This window comes from Saimiri boliviensis, chromosome 6, assembly GCF_048565385.1.
Source record: "Saimiri boliviensis isolate mSaiBol1 chromosome 6, mSaiBol1.pri, whole genome shotgun sequence".
NCBI lineage: Eukaryota > Metazoa > Chordata > Mammalia > Primates > Cebidae > Saimiri > Saimiri boliviensis.
This window is the reverse complement of record NC_133454.1, coordinates 38,548,764-38,569,164: the sequence shown is the minus strand read 5'-3', so window position 1 is coordinate 38,569,164 and position 20,401 is coordinate 38,548,764. Positions and strand designations below refer to the sequence as shown.

Sequence of the window (20,401 nt, the reverse complement as noted above, 5' to 3'; positions counted from 1 at the left end):
AAATTCAAACAGGTATTTGTACACCAGTGATAAACTGTACAATTAATTATGCAGAATAGCCAAAAGCTGACATCTACTTAAGTGCCCATGGATAGATGAATGAATAAACAAAATATGCTCTCTCCATACAATGGAATATTATATAGTCATCTAAAAAGAGAGAAATTCTGACACATAGGTAAACCTTGAAAACATTGTGCTGAGTGAAATAATCTATACACAAAGGGACAAGTATTATATGGTTACATTTGTAGAATGTACCTCGAAGAGTCAGATTCACAGAGAAAGAGGGCAGAGTAGAGATTACCAGAATCTGGAGGGAGAGGAAAGAAGAGAGCTATTTGTTCATGAACACAGAGTTTCTCACTGGGATGGCAAAATAGCTCTCAAATGGATACTGGTGTTAGTTATACAACACTGTGAATGTACTCAATGACACTAAAGTGTACACTTAAAAATGGTTAAAGTGATAGATTTTATGAGTATATTTTACCAGTTAAGAAAACATAGTTTTCTTCCTTAAAAATAAGTCACTCATAACCTATAGACCAGATCACTCTCATTAACTCCAGACCTGATTCCCAGCTGAAACCTTGAACCCAGTGTCCAGGGGTTCATACTGTCTTTGTATTCCCACAACCAAGTTTGTTTCCCTCACAAAACCAACTCCTAGTTTCTTTTCCTGTAAGCCACGTTTCCATATTAACAGCACTACCATCCCCTAAGTCTATTAGGCTTAGATCACCCTTGATTTTCTTCTCATTCCTGCAACCAATCATCTCCCAAGTTCTGGTTTTGTTTTATTTTTATCAAATCTACTTTCTAGATATGTCTTGAATTGCCTCCCTCTTTTTCATCACTATGGTCACAATCTAGTTTAGGGCCTCATCTTCCCCCTCTTTCACCTGAGTTATAATAAGTTTTTGCTTGGTCTATCTGCCTCTCCAATATTGTTCTACAGAGCGTCATCTCATTTCCACAATCTGTCTTCACAACCACCGCTTGCATTTTCTTACAGTGTTACCAATCTCGTCATGCTGCTTTCTTCTTTTAAAACATTCTTTGATGCACTTAGGATAAAGGCCAAACTCCCTGGCACATGAGGCTTGCTCTCAACAACTTGACCCCCACCTGCTTTTCCAGCCACTTACCATCCCCTACCACAGCCATGGTGACTGCTCACTCTACTATTTCCATGCTCTTTTCCTATGTCTTCTTCCTGGAATGCCCTTTTCCAAGGGAACTCCTAGTTACCCTCCAAAATCCAGCCAAAATGCCACCTTTTGTATGGATTACTCCTCAATTTCCACAAGAAGGATTAGCTGTTCCCTTCTCTTTGGTAGCTTTGCACATTATAAGCAAGTGTCACTTTGTTTTAAGAGTATTTACCTCCTGGTATTGCCACCCTAGAGCATGAGCTTCTAAAGGCTGGAACTGGGGCTTGATTCCACTGGGTCTTTTTTCACTAACTACAGTTTAGATGAACAAGAGATTTCTTTCTCTTTATTCAAAAGTGAATATTGAAGGGAGTTACTAAAATTCATTTAAAGTGTTTATAATTTCTAATGCTCTTTGAATTGCTAAAAGTAAACAGAAATATAAAACACAAAATCTAGAAAATGCCTTAAAAGACTTTTATTTCTTTAAGGCAGTTTTAAGATCACAGCAATATTAAAAGGAAAGTACAGAAATATCCCATATTCTCCTGCCACCATGCATGCATAGCCTCCCCCATTATCAACATTTCCCGCTAGAAGGGTGGGGGTGTGTGTGTGTGTGTGTGTGTGTGTGTGTGTGTGTGTGTGTTTTGGGTTTGTTTGTTTGTTTGTTTTGAGACAGAGTCTTACTCTGTTGCCCAGGCTACTGCATGATGATTTCGGCTCACTGCAACCTCTGCCTCCTGGGTTCAGGTGATTCTCCTGCCTCAGCCTCCTGAGCAGCTGGGATTACAGGCACCCGCCACCACACCTAGCTAATTTTTATATTTTTGGTAGAAACAGGATTTCACCATGTTGGCCAGGCTGGTCTCAAACTCCTGACCTCAGGTGATCCACCTGCCTCAGCCTCCCAAAGTGCTGGGATTATAGGTATGAGCCACTGTGCCCAGCCTACGTTTGTTAAAATTGATGAACCTACACTGACACATTATAATCACCCAAAGTCCATTGCATTCAGGTTCACCCTTGATGTTGTACATTCTATGTGTTTGGACAAATGTCAAATGACATGAATCCAACCTTATAGTATTATACAGAATAGATTCACTGCCCCAGAAATTATCTGTGCTTTGCCTATTCATCCTCCCATCCTACTTCCAGCCCACACAACTACTGATATCTTTACCTATTTTTGCCTTTTCCAGAATGTCATATAGTTAGACATACACTAAATAGCCCTGTAGATTGCTCCGTTCACTTAATAATATTCATTTAAGATTGCTCCATGTATATTTATGGTTTCACAGCTCATTTCTTTTTAGGACTGAATAATATTTCATTGTCTGAGTGTCCCACAGTACATGTATTCATTCACCTACTGAACGACATCTTGTCTGCTTCCAAGTTTGAGCAATTATGAATAAAGCTGCTATAAAACATCCATATGTAGGTTTTTGTGTAAATATGTATTTTTATCTCCTTTAGGTAAACACCAAGGAGCACCACTGCTGAATTATATGGTAGGAGTATGTTTAGTTTTGAAAGATACCATCAAACTGTCTTCCAAGGTGGCTGTACCATCTTTTATTTCCACTAAAACAGCCTTCACTTGCCACTGTCAGTGTTCTGGATTTTGGCCTTTCTAATAGGTGTATAATGGTATCTCATTACTGTCTTGATTTGCTTTTCCCCAATGACATGTGATGTGAGGAATCTTTTCATATGTTTATTCACTCTCTGTATATCTTTTGTGGTAAGATGTCTATTAAGGTTTCTGGCCCATTTTTAAAATTAAGTTGTTTGTGTTATTATTGTTGAGTTTTAAAAGTTACTTATATATTTTGGATAGCAGTTCTTTATTGGATGTGTCTTTTTGTTTGTTTGTTTGTTTGAGAGAGAGAGAGAGACCCAGGTTGGAGTACAATGGAGTGATCTCAGCTCACTGGAACCTCTGCCTCTAGGTTCAAGCAGTTTTCATGCCTCAGCCTCCTGAGTAGCTAAGACTACAGGTGTGTACCATCATACTTGGCTAATTTTTGTATTTTTATTAGAGACAGAGTTTGCCATGTTTCCCAGATGGTCTCAAACTCCTGAGCTCAGGCAATCTGCTGGCCTTGGCTTCCCAAAGTGCTAGGATTACAGTCCTGAGCCACCACACCTAGCCGTGGATATGTCTTTGCATTTATTTTCACCCAATTTATGTCTTATATGCTCATTCACTTGAGGAAATGCCTTTTGATTTTAATTCAGTGCAAATATTACTAAAAAAAATACCTGATATTTTATTTTTAGCTGATTCAAGTAAAGTTCATATTCATTATTCTACAAATATTTATTGTGCACCCTATCATATGCCAAACTCTGACTAAGGATACCAATTACTCTAGTTAAACTGTGACCATACAGAATCAAGGTATCGCTGTAAAGAGAGCAAATTTAATTAACTGGTCTGAAAATTTTACCTTGCTGGCTCAGAGTGATGAATTACCAGGTAATTTAAGTGACATGTGACTAATTAAATTTTTTAGCTTCCGTATATTTGGAGTGTTTCCTATGATGTATTAGAGTCAAAAGCCATGGTGCGCTTCCAAGAAATGTAAAATATAATAAAGGAGACAGGCCTATTACAAAAATGAACAGGCAGTGCAGTGGGATTAAAAAAAAAAAAAGCACTGAGCTTTTTCTGTGTGAGCTGGAAGAAGTATAATAAGTTAAATTGTCATCTTGGCCTCAGTTTAATCTTTGGGAAGAATGGAGTCATTGGGCTAGAATCTGTAGGTAGTGGGTCCTTACTGCTATATGTAAAACAACGATTTCGTGTATTAAGGACCAATGCAGCCCTACCTATAGCTGGGCAGCAGCCAGAGTCAAAGTGATAGGAAGACAAAAAATTGTATACAATGATTTCCAAGTTGAAGGTCTAGCTTTAGAAGAATCTGTTACTATAAAATGAGAAGCAGAATAAGTAAGTCAGTTGAACAGTTAAGCTCATGCTTGCAGGTATTTGTTTGCTTGGTATTTTTTCATGTTTAATTCAAGAAGAATTAGAAGCAGTGTTCACCATTAAGAAAAGACATACACTGATTAAAAGGAGACCCAAAGAAGAGAATTATCACTACTCTGCTAAGGGACCTGGAAGGTGAGGGGACATGGCACAGCTCTATGGTGGCCACTAATCCAGCCACATAGCAGCATTTCCATCTGCCTCCTGCCGTCTTTCCCCTCTATAAAGAACCACGGGATGTTGGCAATGTTTTATTTCTTGACTTTGGTCACTGTTATAGTCACCAAATACTGTTAATTAAGCAAATATAGTATTTCCTTAATTATATCATTACTTATATGTTTTGCACTTTTCCATACCTTTCAATTTAAAAATATCTTTTAAAAATATATGGTATAATAATGTCCTGAATGATGTTCACCCACAGTTTAAATTGAGAAGACCTATGTGAGTAATCATTTGACTTTGGCAAACAAATGAGTTTTCTCATGGATTCAATTCATGCAGCAGACAGAAAAAAAAAATCCTTTGAAAGATAAATACGTTGTGTGCTTCCTGCCAATAAGGATATAATACTTCCTCGTTTTAGTTAATGAAAAATAACACATACTTTCAAAGTTCTGTCGACTCTAAAAAGAAAGAAAACACTCAAATGAGTCACCCGTTTCCACATTCGGGGCTGAGAAGCTATATAAATTTCTGCAGCCTCTAGCAGAAAACACCAAATCAACCATAGGTCCAAGAACAATTGTCTCTGGATGGCAGCTATGCAACTCACCGTGCTGTGCGCTGTGTACCTGCTGCCTGGCAGCCTGGCCCTGCCGCTGCCTAGAGAGGCAGGAGGCATGAGTGAGCTACAGTGGGAAGAGGCTCAGGTATGTCACAGCCCACTTACCTGGGGTTCCATTCTTTTGCCATCTGCATTAAGAAATGTGTTTTTCAATTATTTCCCTTCCCATGTTAGTATTGCAGTGGAATTTTCTTTGGGGTAGCTTTTCTGATTATAAAAGCAATATATGTTTTCATCAAGTAGCCATTAAGAGCAGGTTTCAGAGTCTGCTAAAATCCAGCTTGAGTTCCAACCCCCATTCACTATGTAGATAGACTGTGGAAGGTCATCAAACTTCCCCTAAGCTTCAGGTTTCCAATTTGGAAATTGGAGATAAGAATGGTATTAACCAAATAAGGGTGTTGTAAAGAATTCAACACAATACTACCTGAAACATTGTTTAAATTACGTTCTTATTATTATAACTTGAGATTCCTTTTCTATAGTATACAGAATGTTGCCTCTTAAGATAAACTTTTAAATATCTCCATTACTGTTTGTAACAGATATCTGAAGTCAGAAAATGTGGGTAGAAATTACAATTCTCTCACAAGCCAATGACAACAGACAAGGCATTAACTTCTGACTTTGTTTTCTCATGTGTCCAGCAGAAACAATAATACTATGTGTTTTATACCTCATGGGGTATTCTAAAAGTAAATGAGGTGATAACAAAACAATTAGCATGTATGTAACAATTGTAGATTATAAAGTACTTACATACACATTGTGTCATTTAATCCTTAGTTCTATAAAAAGAAGAAACCAAAGTTGATTTGCATACTTATTAGTGGTAGAGATAGGAATCAAGGACAAGTGCTTCTGCTTCAAATACCACGTTTTTTTCCAAAATGCTTTTTTTTTTTTTTTGAGACAGAGTCTCACTCTTTAACTAGGTGCCAGGCTGGAACCTCCCCCTCCCGGCTTCAAGCAATTCTCCTGCCTCAACCTCCTGAGTAGCTGGGACTACAGGCACACGCCACCATGGCCAACTAATTTTTGTATTTTAGTAGAAATGGGGTTTCACTATATTGGCCAGGATGGTCTCGATCTCTTGACCTTGTGATCTGCCCATCTCGGCCTCCCAAAGTGCTGGGATTACAGAAGTGAGCAGCAGCGCCTGGCCCTCTAATATGCTTTTCAATAAGCAGTTTAATAAATATAAGCAGTCTACTATTATATGGTCAACTAATGAGATAATTGCTCATAAGTATTATTTGCAAATTTAGTCTTTAAACATAAGAAAAGTCAAGTTTTAATTCACATTAACTTAGACTTTTTAAAAGTTCCAGTAATAAGATAGACTGAAATTAGATGAAATTACTAACACTTAACTTTTAAAATGTCCAAAACAATAATTTTATATGGTTCCACCTAATGAATTCTTCAGAAAGAGTACTTTGCATTTAGTTTCTTTTTTCTTCTTCTTCTTCTTTCTTTTCTAAGTTTGCCTTAATTTGCTTTAAGTCCATGCATTTAGTTTCTTTACCTAGAGTGCAAGTTGGCAAAAACTTTCTTTACTTGGAGGGAAATTAGCTAGGTTTAACAAAGAGCAGGACAAGTCAACGCAACAACACAGAAAGATTTCTTCCAGAGGGCATAAAGGATTAAATGGGTTATTTGTTTTTTTACAAAGATCAGTTATCAATTTTCATGTACGAACAGTAAGTATCTGTTGTATTTAACAAAACACAATTGTTGGTAAAAGGATAAGATGGTACAATATTAATAAGATTTCTTACATTAATTGCATATTCCTGAGAGGTCCTAAGACAGGTCACCATTACCATCTACTCCAAATTAACTGCAAATTAGTGAGCCAATGTTAAATCATTTTAACAATATTACCATGCATCATATAACCCTACACATATTTTTAATGTACAGAATTCAGAACACTTGAGTTCAAATACTGGCTCTTTCAATTACTCACGAGGTAATCTTATGCAATTTATTTCACTTGTCTGAGCTATGTTTCTTCAGATACAAAATAGGGATAACAATGCCATACCTGTTTCATGGGGTGGTTGTGAGGTTTAAATAAAATAAATATGTAAGTTCCTGGCACTAGTAAGTGCTTAAAAATGTTCCTGTGAGGTTGCTACTATTGTTAGTTCATTCAGTTTTGTTTTTGTTATATTCGTGCTGCTGGATTCCCACCCTCAAATCCAAATACTGAGAACCTTTAAGAAATTCCCAAGACCCCCACCTTACATGGAATAGACCTGGGAGACCTACTGTATCCTGCAATCACCCAAAGTGGGTTTGACTAGAGATATAACAGCAGAAAGAGGGACTGGGAATGGAATGAGAAGAAAGAGGGAAAAGAAGGCCTAGGAGTCAGGAAAGTCAGGCCCAGTTCTGCTACTAATTTAATGTGTGAGCCTGGGCACATACATCATTTACTTGCTATGAGCTTTGGTTCCTTCACCACATTATTAAATTGAACTATTTAGTAATGTCCTAATATCTTTTCCCAGAACTAAAATTTTAAGGCCCTTTCACTTTTAGCTGGAACCACATCTCGGCTGGGCCTTAAATAGGACTGGTTCACCTCAGATCTCCCCGACAGGGTCTATGATAACACTGAGGAAAGTTCCCAGTCATACCCCTGAGGACACACTGGTACATGCCACCTGACTGCTCTCACAAACATCTAGCCTTTATAAAGAAAATGGTGTGTTTCTCCCCAAAACTTTTAATGGGATTTTTCAAAAATTGAGGGATTCTTTTCTTTTGCTCACAAAATGGCATGCCAGTGCTTCATTAGTAATATTAAATTTTCTCCTCACTAATGCACACTTATTTTACTCAGTGACAGTGTAATTATTCTGTCTTCAAATAATTATGTGAATCCACAGGAACCTAAGGCAAGAGATGTATAGGCTTCTAAGATAAAAGAAGATAATAAACAAGAACTATAGATTAATTGCTCTCTTTTTAATAGGACTATCTCAAGAAATTTTATCTCTATGACTCAAAAACAAATAAAGCCAATAGTTTAGAAGCCAAACTCAAAGAGATGCAAAAATTCTTTGGCCTGCCTATAACTGGAATGTTAAACTCCCACATCATAGAAATTATGAAGAAGCCCAGATGTGGAGTGCCAGATGTTGCAGAATACTCACTATTTCCAGATAACTCAAAATGGACTACCAAAGTAGTCACCTACAGGTTAGTTTTATCCCAGCTCATTTTGGAAAAAACAATAAAGCCTGTTTCCCAAGAGGTCAAATACTGTTTTCTTGTTTGCTACTAGGATCGTATCATATACTCGAGACTTACCACATACTACAGTGGAACGATTAGTGTCAAAGGCTTTAAACATGTGGGGCAAAGAGATCCCCTTGCGTTTCAGGAGACTTCTATGGGGAACTGCTGACATCATGATTGGCTTTGCAAGAGGAGGTAAGAAAGATTCCTGTAGGCTAATCCTGTGTCCTGTTTTGTTTGTTCATTGTTTATATCAGTGCTCCTAAGAGGATTAAAAACCTTTAATGAGAGATGACAGACAGAGAGATAGATAGATAATAGATTTAGCAATATTATTACAATTTGTATAATCTGATAATGTAGAGCCACTTTTAAGAGCAGCAGTTGGCAAACTACAACCCATGAGCCTAATCTAGCTCATCTTCTGTTTCTGTAAACAAAGCTCTACTGGAATAGGGTCAGACTTCTTCATCTCCCTATCATCTATGACTGATTGCGGTCAGGCCACAACCGTGACAGAGACCATCAAGTTCACAAAGCTTAAACACTTGTTATCTGACCCTTTATAGAAAAAGTTTGCCAACCCCTGTTTTGTAACATGAATTATTATTCATATATACAGTCATGCATTGCTTAACAATGGGAATATATTCTGAGAAATGCGACCTTCGGCAATCTTGTCATTGTGCTAACGCCATAGAATACACTTACACAAACCTAGGTGATACAGCCTTCTATCCACCTAGGCTATATAGTATAGCCTATTGGTCCTAGGCTATAAATCTATACAGCATGTTACATAACACAATGGCACAAGTTACATAACACAAATACACAAGTATTTGTGTGTCTTAACATATGTAAACATTGAAAAGGTAATGTATTGCGCTATGACATTATCACAGCTGCTGTATCACTAGGTGATAGGAATTTTTCAGCTCCATTATAATCTTATGGGACTATTGTTGTATATGTGGTCTGTTGACTTAAAGATCATTATGCAGCACATGACTATATGTTTACAATAGATCTCGCTAACATCAATATTAAATCAGTTAAAGCTTCCAAAGGCCTCAAGAGGCCCCTGAGAAGTGGTATAGTCCTATGAGCTGTTGGTAATGCCTTTCATGTGACAAGGAAGTAGGAAATGGAAACTCTCATATTAAAGAGCTTAAAAATATATAACCCAAGGCCAGGCGTGGTGGCTCACGCCTGTAATCCAAGCACTTTGGATGCCAAGGCGGGCGGATCACCTGAGGTTGGGAGTTCAAGACCAGCCTGACCAACATGGTGAAACCCCATCTTAAAAAAAAAAAAAAAATATATATATATATATATATATATATATATACACATAACCCAGCAGGGTGTGGTGGCTCACACCTGTAATCCCAGCACTTTGGGAGGCCGAGGCAAGTGGATCATCTGCAGTAAGGAGTTCGAGACCAGCCTGACAACATGGTGAAACCCTGTTTCACCATGTTGTCAGGCTGGTCTCGAACTCCTGACCTCAGGTGATATGCCCACCTTGGCCTCCAAAGTGCTTGGATTACAGGTGTGAGCCACCACGCCCAGCCCAACTGTTCTTAATTGCTAGTATTTCACGGTGCAAATTTAGAGAAAAATGTTACCCATTTCGGTCTGTTCTATGTGCAACTGCCTGGCTACTGTAGCTGAAATCTGAACTTCAACTCACAATATTGACAACACTTATGGGAAAGCACTAATCACAGTACTATAAGTTTTTTAAGAGCAAGATAAACTGGACTGGCCTCATATCACCTTGAAGATAACTCTGCATCACAAATAAAAAGACTATCAAAAGCTATTTTAAGAGAACTTAAGCATGGTTCTCTACAAGACCGTGCCCACAAAGAATAAGCTAGGTTTTTAAGAAAAAACAAAAAAAAAAAAAACAAAAAAACATACGAAATGCTGCACAAATTACTTGCCAAATGAAGTATTCACATTCATTCTCCCTCCCACCACCCTTTGGCCAAGCAAAGTGGTCAAATTAAACAAAAGTTTAAATGCAACCGTAAGTTAGATATAACTGCATTTTAAGTCTTGTATCCAGAAAGCTTTCAATATATGACGATTATCAGTGATGAGCAATAGTTCTGTGAAAGGAAAAGTGCCTGGGCCAGAAAAGCACCCAAACTACCCTGTGAATGCCAGCTACTAGCTACTTGGACTGGGCTGTTTTTTGGTTGGTTGTTTTATTTGTTTGTTTGTTTTTTCTGAGATGGAGTTTTGCTCTCGTCACCCAGGCTGGAATGCAGCAGAGCAATCTCTGCTCACTGTAACTTCCAACTCCTGAGTTCAAGTGATTCTCCAGCCTCAGCCTCCCGAGTAGCTGGGATAACAGGCGTGTGCCACCACGTCCGGCTAATGTTTGTATTTTTAGTAGAGATGGTGTTTCGCCATATTGGCCAGACTGGTCTGGAACTCCTGACCTCAGGTGATCTACCTGCCTCGGCCTCCCAAAGTGCTGAGATTATAGGCATGAGCCACCATGCCTGGCCTGTACTGGGCTGCTTTTTCTAGTCTCGACAATCACGTAAACTGAAAAAATGACTGGAGAAGAAAAAAAATCAGTCACTAAGAACAATCACTCCTTTTCTTTCAGCTCATGGGGACCCCTACCCATTTGATGGGCCAGGAAACACGCTGGCTCACGCCTTTGCACCTGGGCCAGGTCTCGGAGGAGATGCTCACTTCGATGAAGATGAACGCTGGACAGATGGTAGCAGTCTAGGTATAGCATCCCATGTCTCTTTTACTCCACATCCTTTTTAAAATCCTGAACTTCCACTAACTTTAATAATTATTTTAATTTTTAATAAGTATTGATACCTTGCTAAGTGCCAAACACTGAACTATTTGCCTAAAATGCATTATTTCATGTGATATACTCATAATGCTACACAACAGAAGGTGGATGCTCAGGCTATGGAGTCAAGCAGCATTGGTCCAATTTGCTGTGCATCTACCAATTACTCTGTGTCACTGGGCAAGTTATTGAACTTCTCTGAGCCCTAGTTTCCTCCTCTGTGTAATGGGAATATAAATAGTTCCCACATCAAGGGTTATTTTAATTAAATGAAATAATGTTCATACAGTACTTGAAATGTATTAATAATTCAATAAATTATAGTCCCTTCTTCATATTTCCAAGAAATACATGCCCCAAATGGAAAAAAAAGAGAAGCAGAAACTATGATATTTAAGAAGTATATGCAATTCTGGAATTACTCACTATTTTCCAAAAAGAACCAACTCCATGATTTAATCTATCATATTTATCATTTTACATAGTAGACTATTATAGGCACATCAGAGAACTAATGGAGAAGAGCTCTGTGCTATCATCTGGCCATAAAAGGAAATTTGTACTTGTGTTTGGCAAAGAGAATTCACCATAGCTTGCTGCCTTGCTGTGAAAATCTACATAAAATTGCAATGCTGCCTCCCATTCACATTTGGCATATCCTTTCATTTTTCTTTCCTCCCACTCAAGGTAGGTTAAAGGCAGCTTCCTTCAATCCAATGCAATACCACCAGAGCTCTGGCCACTCCTCAAATTCACAGGCTCACATCTTCCACATGCTTGCAAAGCCTTTCAATAAGTCTGAGGGAGAGCAAAGGATATATGTAACACAAGTTAATGAATCAAAATAAAAAACAAAGCCCAGCATTGCCTAGAGATCCTATACCTTTCAATCTTGGCTTTCTCAAAGCCGACTTTCTCTCTTCTGATATCCAGAGTCACTAACATTTATTGAATGGTCATGACTCCCAAATACTGAGAAACTCTGGTTATCATGACAAATCTATAGGGCAGGAATTATTGTCTCTGTTTAACAGGTGAGAAACTGAGACTCAGCAACATCAATTAATTTGTCCAGAGTTGTCCAGCTAGTAAGGAGTGGAGCTACATTTCAAACCTTAGTGCTTTAAAAGCTTTGCTTTCCACTACAGAGTACTGCTGGCTCAGTGAAAGAAGCAAATAGAAAAACATTACACCTTTCTAAGAAGCAGAAGTGATGATGAGATTAAACCACTGCTATTCAGATTATCCTTCTAACCTGTCTCCACTTTTGAAAATCTAGAAACAAATAAGTAAGCTACCAAGGGCTAAGAATTAGGTATTTTTCTTTAGTTTTTAAAAAATTATTATATCATATATTATATATAATATTACATAAGGTATGCAGTTATTTTTATCATTATGGTTTGTCACTTCTTTGGTTGTAGGAATTAACTTCCTGTATGCTGCAACTCATGAACTTGGCCATTCTTTGGGTATGGGACATTCCTCTGATCCTAATGCGGTGATGTATCCAACCTATGGAAATGGAGATCCACAAAATTTTAAACTTTCCCAAGATGATATTAAAGGCATTCAGAAACTATACGGTAATATTTATTATTTTAAATAAGAGGATTTCACATTTTCTTTTTAGAGTGGGGTAGGAAAAGAAAGGCAGGAAATGGGTATTTACCTGGAAAACCACACTGGAACTCATATCAAAAAGCCTATTGGGCCAGGCACGGTGGCTCATGCCTGTAATCCCAGCACTTCGGGAGGCTGAAGCAGGCGGATCACCTGAGGTCAGGAGTTCGAGACCAGCCTGACCAACGTGGAGAAACCCTGTCTCAAAAATAAATAAATAAATAAATAATAAATTATAAAAGAAAAAGAAAAAGCCTATTGAGGGGAGGAATTGGGGAACTTATCAGATACTCAAAATTTAACTAGGCTGTGTCATACTATGAAGATGTTGATTGTGAGTTTCAGTAACATAGTATTATGTGGTAAAATTATACAAATGATATTGTCAAGATTTTCTTCAAGTTGCCACCCATTGCTCTTCCTCTCTCAGTTTAAATAGTTTAGGAGAGTGTTCCCTATAGGGGTGGACTGAAGGGACAAAACATCTTTCCTCATCGGTGCCCACTCCTAAGGATTCAACCCTAAATAATTAAGATTGACCCAACTCTTCCTGTTTGCATATACATGTAGAGAAAGTGGTTAACCATGGACAGCAACTGCTTATCATTTGTGGTCTTGACACTTATGTATATCCCATGTCCCAATCTATACTTTTTTGGTTAAATCAAAATTCCAAATTCAGTTTTTTTTAAGCATACTGATTTGTATTTACTGTATTGAGTCAGCCAAAAGTAGTATTTGAGAAAGAAATCAGAGGACAAGAATAAAAAGCTCTGTCTCTGGATAAAGACAAGGAAAGTAAGGTTCAAAGAGGCTAAGTAGACTGTCCAAGGTCATGTGACAAGTGTTGAGTCATGTGTTGAGTGCTTGAGCCATGATTCCAAGTTAGGGCTACGTGACTTCATACTCTCTCTACTACATACTCCTGCCTATCACTGCCCAGTAAGCTTTTTATCCTAGTACGGATAAAAGAATACAGGATGACATCTTTAAATCAGCAGATATAACTAAACCTATCCAGTAAAAATATAAGGATGAAGAGAATACACTACAAAAAGATCACATAAGAGTCTTCGAATGCTCACATAAGCAACAAAAGTGCTTCCACATAATAGAGGACTGTCCTCAAGGGAGAAATATTCCAGTAAGACAATGGATTTAAGATATCAGTTCAACCTAGAATTTACTATAACTCAGCATGTCCCAAACTGTATTCCCAGAACACTAGTCCTACCGGACTATTCCCAGAAAAGGAGGCAAGGGAGAAATAAGTTCAAGAAACACAACCTACTATATTTCAGGTGCACAGAATATTAGAGAGTATAGAGTATTGAACAAACGTTTAACTCAGTGTTTCCTAAGTTATAATCCTTTTTCTAGGTCTCAATGAGTGTTTAAAACCCATAAAATAGCACTTCAGAGAACACACTTTGGAAAATGCTGTGTAAGTATTCCCAAAAGATCTGACTTAAAGAACCACTGCCATCCAAAAGACTCACCAAATACTGACCATTGTTGGTAAAGTTACCATCAACAAAACTGAAAATACTACCCTCCCCTTAAATAAAACTGTGGAGCTCATGGAATATTCCACAGCAGTCTATAAGTATTTTAGAACCTTAAGAAAAATACAAGGCCAGGCATGGTGGCTTACACCTGTAATCCCAGCACTTTGGGAGGCCAAGGTGGGTGGATCACCTGAAGCCAGGAGTTTAAAATCACCCTGACCAACAAGGTGAAACCTCATCTCTATTTTAAAAAAAAAGAGGCCGGGCGCGGTGGCTCAAGCTTGTAATCCCAGCACTTTGGGAGGCCGAGGCGGGTGGATCACAAGGTCGAGAGATCGAGACCATCCTGGTCAACATGGTGAAACCCCGTCTCTACTAAAAATACAAAAAATTAGCTGGGTATGGTGGCACGTGCCTGTAATCCCAGCTACTCAGGAGGCTGAGGCAGGAGAATTGCCTGAACCCAGGAGGCGGAGGTTGCGGTGAGCCGAGATCGTGCCATTGCACTCCAGCCTGGGTAACAAGAGCGAAACTCCGTCTCAAAAAAAAAAAAAAAAAAGAAAGAAAGAAAAAAGAAAAATACAAAGAGACTAAAGATCTGAGGCATAATGATGAAATTTAACAGGAAGAAAAGAGACTAATGCATTAACACTTTTTTGTTTTGTTTTGTTTTGTTTTTTGAGACGGAGTTTCGCTCTTGTTACCCAGGCTGGAGTGCAATGGCACGATCTCGGCTCACCGCAACCTCCGCCTCCTGGGTTCAGGCAATTCTCCTGCCTCAGCCTCCTGAGTAGCTGGGATTACAGGCACGTGCCACCATACCCAGCTAATTTTTTGTATTTTTAGTAGAGACGGGGTTTCACCATGTTGACCAGGATGGTCTCGATCTCTCGACCTTGTGATCCACCCGCCTCGGCCTCCCAAAGTGCTGGGATTACAAGCTTGAGCCACCGCGCCCGGCCTAACACTTTAAGTATTTAGACAAAAAGGCATCCCTGGTCAGAGTTGGAAAGAGGTAACTTCTGGACAAATGGAAATATAATTATTTAGGCTGTAAATGTAGGGAGTTCATTAATCTAAAAAGTAATATGAGCAGAAAACAAAGATTCCAAAGAAAGTGATTAAACTTGTAGATACAAGATTCCTGCTACTATTCTGAGAATGATAAAAATAATAGCTGGCTGGGCACAGTGGTTCACACCTTTACCCAGCACTTTGGGAGGCTAAAGCCAGTGGATCATTTGAGGCCAGGAGTTCAAGACCTGAGCAACAAGGCAAAACCCCATCTCTACTAAAAATATAAAAATTAACCAGGCGTGAAGGTGGGTATCTGTAGTTCCAGCAACTTAAGAGGCTGAGGCACGAGAATCGCTGGAACCCAGGAAGCAGAGGTTGCAGTGAGTCAAGGTCACACTACTGCACTCCACCCTGGGCAACAGAGTGAGACTCTGCCTCAATAAATAAATAAATAATAGCTAACATGCATTGAGTACTTGCAGTGTTCCAAGGCTTCACATGATTAACTCATTTAACTCAAGAATGAGACATTATTATCCACATTTTACAGATTTGTAATCTGATGCTAAGAGAGGGTAAGTAGTAAACTACCTAAGGTCACACAGCTAGTAAACTGGTAGAGACAAGATGCAAAGGTACCTGAGCCCTGGGCCTACACTCTAGTCAATCCTGCCTTCTTAACCTCTGGAGGTTGTTCTTCAGAATCTTTGTCCCAGGCACACATAACTGGGCTGCGTGAATAATAGATTATACTTTCTGTGACATTTCCTTTGTCTGTATAATCTTAGGATTGTTTTTATGCATTTTCTACATGTCAGAATGTTCTTATTTTTTTTCTTTCAATAGGAACCAGAAGAAATTCAAAAAAGAAATAGAAACTTCAGAGAGAACATCCATTCATTCATTGGATTCTACATCATTGTTCCGCAATCAGAATTGATAAACACTGTTCTTTCACTCCATTTAGCAATTATGTCACCTTTTTTATTGCAGTTGGTTTTTGAATGTCTTTCACTTTTTTTGAAGATAAACTCCTTTATGGCATGACTGTGTCTTACTCATCTATACTCACAGTGGGTAGATGTCAATAAATGTTATATACACAAATAAATAAAATGTTTATTCCATGGTGAATTTATTTATATTTTGGAGCACCCTTTCTGTGGCAAATGAAGACATACTATACGATAAAATGAAAGACTAAGACAAAAAAAGAATCCCCCCACACTATTTTGGGGTCTTCTGCAGCACCTCACCTACCACCCAAGAGGGAAGGTGGGAGCTCTCTCTTTTTTATTCATTAGTGTGGCCCAAAGTTACACTAATTTCCCCTTACCTTTGTGGCCCATGCTCTATTCTGAGTCTTCTGGAAAGTCTAATTCTTCCCACACATGTCTGAGAATTTCCAACAACTTAGGACTTACCGCCTCATGGTCACTTCCAGCTCCAAGTTTCTACCTCCCCCTCAACTCCTGATTTTCCTGCAACCTCTCCTGCCACAGCCACTCTCTAGGTTCCCTTCCCTTTTCCTCATGCCAGCCCAGATATCGGCCTCACCCTGTTCTCTTTAACTTTCTTTTTTTTTTTTTTTTTTGACACGGAGTTTCGCCCTTGTTACCCAGGCTGGAGTGCAATGGCGCGATCTCGGCTCACCGCAACCTCCGCCTCCTGGGCTCAGGCAATTCTCCTGCCTCAGCCTCCTGAGTAGCTGGGATTACAGGCACGTGCCACCATGCCCAGCTAATTTTTTGCACTTTTAGTAGAGACGGGGTTTCACCATGTTGACCAGGATGGTCTCGATCTCTCGACCTCGTGATCCACCTGCCTCGGCCTCCCAAAGTGCTGGGATTACAGGCTTGAGCCACCGCGCCCGGCCTGTTCTCTTTAACTTTCTACAAACCAGTCCTACAGGCTTTTATGAGAATGTAGATGTTGCTGGAAATTTGCATAAATAGTGAAATTTTCTACTGTACAAGGGCCATGAAATTGAACAAAACTAAAATTGAATGTTATCCCCATCCTTCAAATCCTTTTTTTTTTTTTTTTTTTTTTTTGAGACAGAGTCTCGCTCTGTCACCCAGGCTGGAGTACAGTGGCATGATCTAGGCTCACTGCAATCTCTGCCTTGTGGGTTCAAGAAATTCTCCAGCCTTAGCCTTCCAAGTAGCTGGGACTACAGAGGCATGCCATCACACCCAGCTAATTTCTTTTGTATTTTTAGTAGAGATGGGTTTTCACCATGTTGGCCAGGCTGGTCTCAAACTCCTGACCTCGTGATCTGCCTGTCTCAGCCTCCCAAAGGGTTGGGATTATAGGCGTAAGCCACCGTATCCAGCCCTTTTTTGTTGTTTTTTGTTTGTTTTGTTTTGTTGAGACAGAGTCTCATTTTGTTGCCCAGGCTGGCCTGCAGTGGCATATAATCTCAGCTCACTGCAACCTTCACCTTCTGGGTTCGAGCAATTATTTTGCCTCAGCCTCCTGAGTAGCTGGGACTATAGGCACATGCCACCATGCCTGGCCAATTTTTTTATTTTTAGTTGAGATGGGGTTTCACCATACTGGCCAGGCTGGTCTTGAACTCCTGACCTCAAGTGATCCACCAGCCTTGGCCTCCCAAAGTGCTAGGATTACAGGTGTGAGCCACTGTGCCTAACCCAAATCCTTTACTTATCCCAAGTCAGGAATCTCTTACTTCTGCAGGCTGCAGCCTCCTACCAGGTCTCTCCCAACTCTTCTTGTTTTTAAACCCCACTGAAATTTACTTTCTTACTGATAAAAATTATTCCTCCCACACATACCCTAAAAGCAGATAATATCCCAGAATTCAGAACTGTCCCACAGCCTTAGGAAGCTATTCCAAGAATAGACCAAATGAGAGGAGAATCCACAATCCAGGCAAAATATAAAAAGTATACATGAACAAGAGTTCAAAGACCCTTTTAAAACCTAAGGAAATATACATGATGCTGGAATAAAAAGGAAGTTATGTCATTAAATTCAAGCTCTTCATTTTGTAGAGGACAAAACAGAGATTACATGATTTCCCTAAGGTTCACAGTAAGCCAAAGTGGTGATTTCAGCATTTTGTTGTTTGTTTAGCTCTTTGTATTTTAATTTTGGACAGCAGGAGGCAGTATCTATCTTGTAGCTAAAGCAGATATCTATTGCTTTTCCCTGCCCAGCATCCCATCACCCTACTTTTGGGGACAGGAAACTGCCTCTTCCCCTTGTGTACAATCTTCACAAGGTGTCACATAGGTTGCCACAAGCTTCCTGGGCTGAGAGAAGAATACAGAACGCAAGCTTGGCCAATCAGACACTCTCTCCCAAAAACACTGGAGGGAGTATAGGTGGATTCATTCTGTCCATGAGGCACTGGAGACACTGCCTATTCAATCCTGCACCAGACAGATTCCCTGAAGCTTCCCTGGGCCCTGTCCTTCTCACAGCTTAGGTGCAGGGCTTCTTTTCCAGATTTACAACTGACTGCACTGCCTTCCAATACATTTTGCCTATTGCTTACGTTATCCATAGTTATTTTATGTCTGTGCTGTGCACATCCCTGGCACAGTCACTTAGTTGGCTCTCCTAGGGTATCTAGACATATGGGCTCTGTTCTGTATTTCACCACATACTATACTTCAATCTTAACAATGAAGTAAGCTCTAACAGAGCATAAAAGTAAATAAAATGTTTTTATGATCAAATAGCACAAAACTAACAGGCAAACAGAAATTTTTCCTAGCAAATAAGGACCCATTTTTTAAATTGTGGTAAAATACATAACATAAAATTTGCCATCTCAACCATTAAGTGTACAGTTCAGTATTTTTAAGTATATTCACATTGTTGCACAAGAGAAAAGGTTCTTCACCTCAGCACTGTTGATATTTTTGACTATATAATTCTTTGTTGAGTCCTATGTATTAAGAATGCTGGCCGGGCGCTGTGGCTCATGCCTGTAATCCCAGCACTTTGGGAGGCTGAGGCGGGTGGATCATGAGGTCAAGAAATCGAGATCATCTTGGTCAACATGGTGAAACCCCGTCTCTACTAAAAATACAAAAAATTAGCTGGGCATGGTGGTGCATGCCTGTAATCCCAGCTACTCAGGAGGCTGAGGCAGGAGAATTGCCTGAACCCAGGAGGCGGAGGTTGTGGTGAGCCGAGATCGCGCCATTGCACTCCAGCCTGGGTAACAAGAGCGAAACTCCGTCTCAAAAAAAAGAAAAAAAAAAAAAAGAATGCTAGACCAGGCACAGTGGCTCACGCCTATAATCCCAGCACTGTGGGAGGCTAAGGTGAGCAGATTGTGTGAGCCCAGATATTCAAGACCAGCCCAGGCAACATAGCAAAACCCTATCTCTACAAAAAAATTTGAAAATTAGCCAGGCGTGGTTGTACATACCTGTGCTCCCAGCTACTTAGAAGGCTGAGCGGGAGAATTGCTTGAGCCCAAGAGGTCCAGGCTGCAGTGAGGAATGATTGTACCACTGCACTCCAGCCTGGGCGAGAGAGCAAAAATTCTGTCTCAAAAGAAAAAAGTAAAAGAATGCTTACAGTTACCTCTGGCCTCTATGCACTGATGCCAGTAGAATATCCTCAGTTCTCACAACCAAAAATGTCTTCAGACAGTACCAAATGTCCCCTAGGAAGAAAAATAGCCCCCAGTTAAGAACCACTGAGCTAAAGAGAATAAATTATTTCATTGCATTATACTTAGTATCCCTTCTACTTTTTTACCCAGGACCTACCATACTCTAATTCTGTACTATCCCACGAGAAAGGAAAACCAGTAAGAGATTAAGGTGACATTGCCTGTTTTTGAAGGCAATGTCAAAAAAAAGATTGTCATATTTTAAGAAATAGAAGACACCTCTATTCCAGCCAGGAGCATGGCTCACGCCCGTAATCACAAAACTTTGGGAGGCCAAGGCAGGTGGATCACTTGAGGTCAGCAGTTCAAGACCAGCCTGGCAAAACCCTGTCTCTACTGAAAATACAAAAATTAGCCAGGTGTCGTGGCAGGCACCTGTAATCTGAGCTACTTGGGAGACTAAGGCAGGAGGATCACTTGAACCCAGGAGGAAGAGGTTGCAGTGAGCTGAGATGACACCACTACACTCTAGCCTAGGTGACAGAGTTGTAACACCCTGCCTCAAAAAAAAAAAAAAAAAAAAATCTGTATTCCAAAGCCAGGGTACTATGTATTTATAG

The 20,401-nt window shown here is 39.6% G+C and overlaps 1 protein-coding gene across 2 annotated transcripts; it reads left to right on the top strand.

Moving 5' to 3' along the window:
- Window positions 1-4,790: 4,790 nt before the first annotated feature.
- MMP7 (matrix metallopeptidase 7) lies at window positions 4,791-16,323 on the top strand. Of its 2 annotated transcripts, XM_039470894.2 has the most exons (7): window positions 4,791-5,036; window positions 7,938-8,164; window positions 8,250-8,398; window positions 10,833-10,961; window positions 12,461-12,622; window positions 14,040-14,103; window positions 16,031-16,316. In XM_039470894.2, exons 1-6 carry the CDS (start codon window positions 4,920-4,922, stop codon window positions 14,069-14,071), a joined length of 816 nt encoding a protein of 271 aa, XP_039326828.1. In that variant the 5' UTR covers window positions 4,791-4,919; the 3' UTR covers window positions 14,072-14,103; window positions 16,031-16,316. The 2 variants fall into 2 exon arrangements, with proteins under 2 accessions (XP_039326828.1, XP_003923823.1); XM_003923774.4 differs by lacking the exon at window positions 14,040-14,103 and having other exon boundaries at window positions 16,031-16,323.
- Window positions 16,324-20,401: the final 4,078 nt, after the last annotated feature.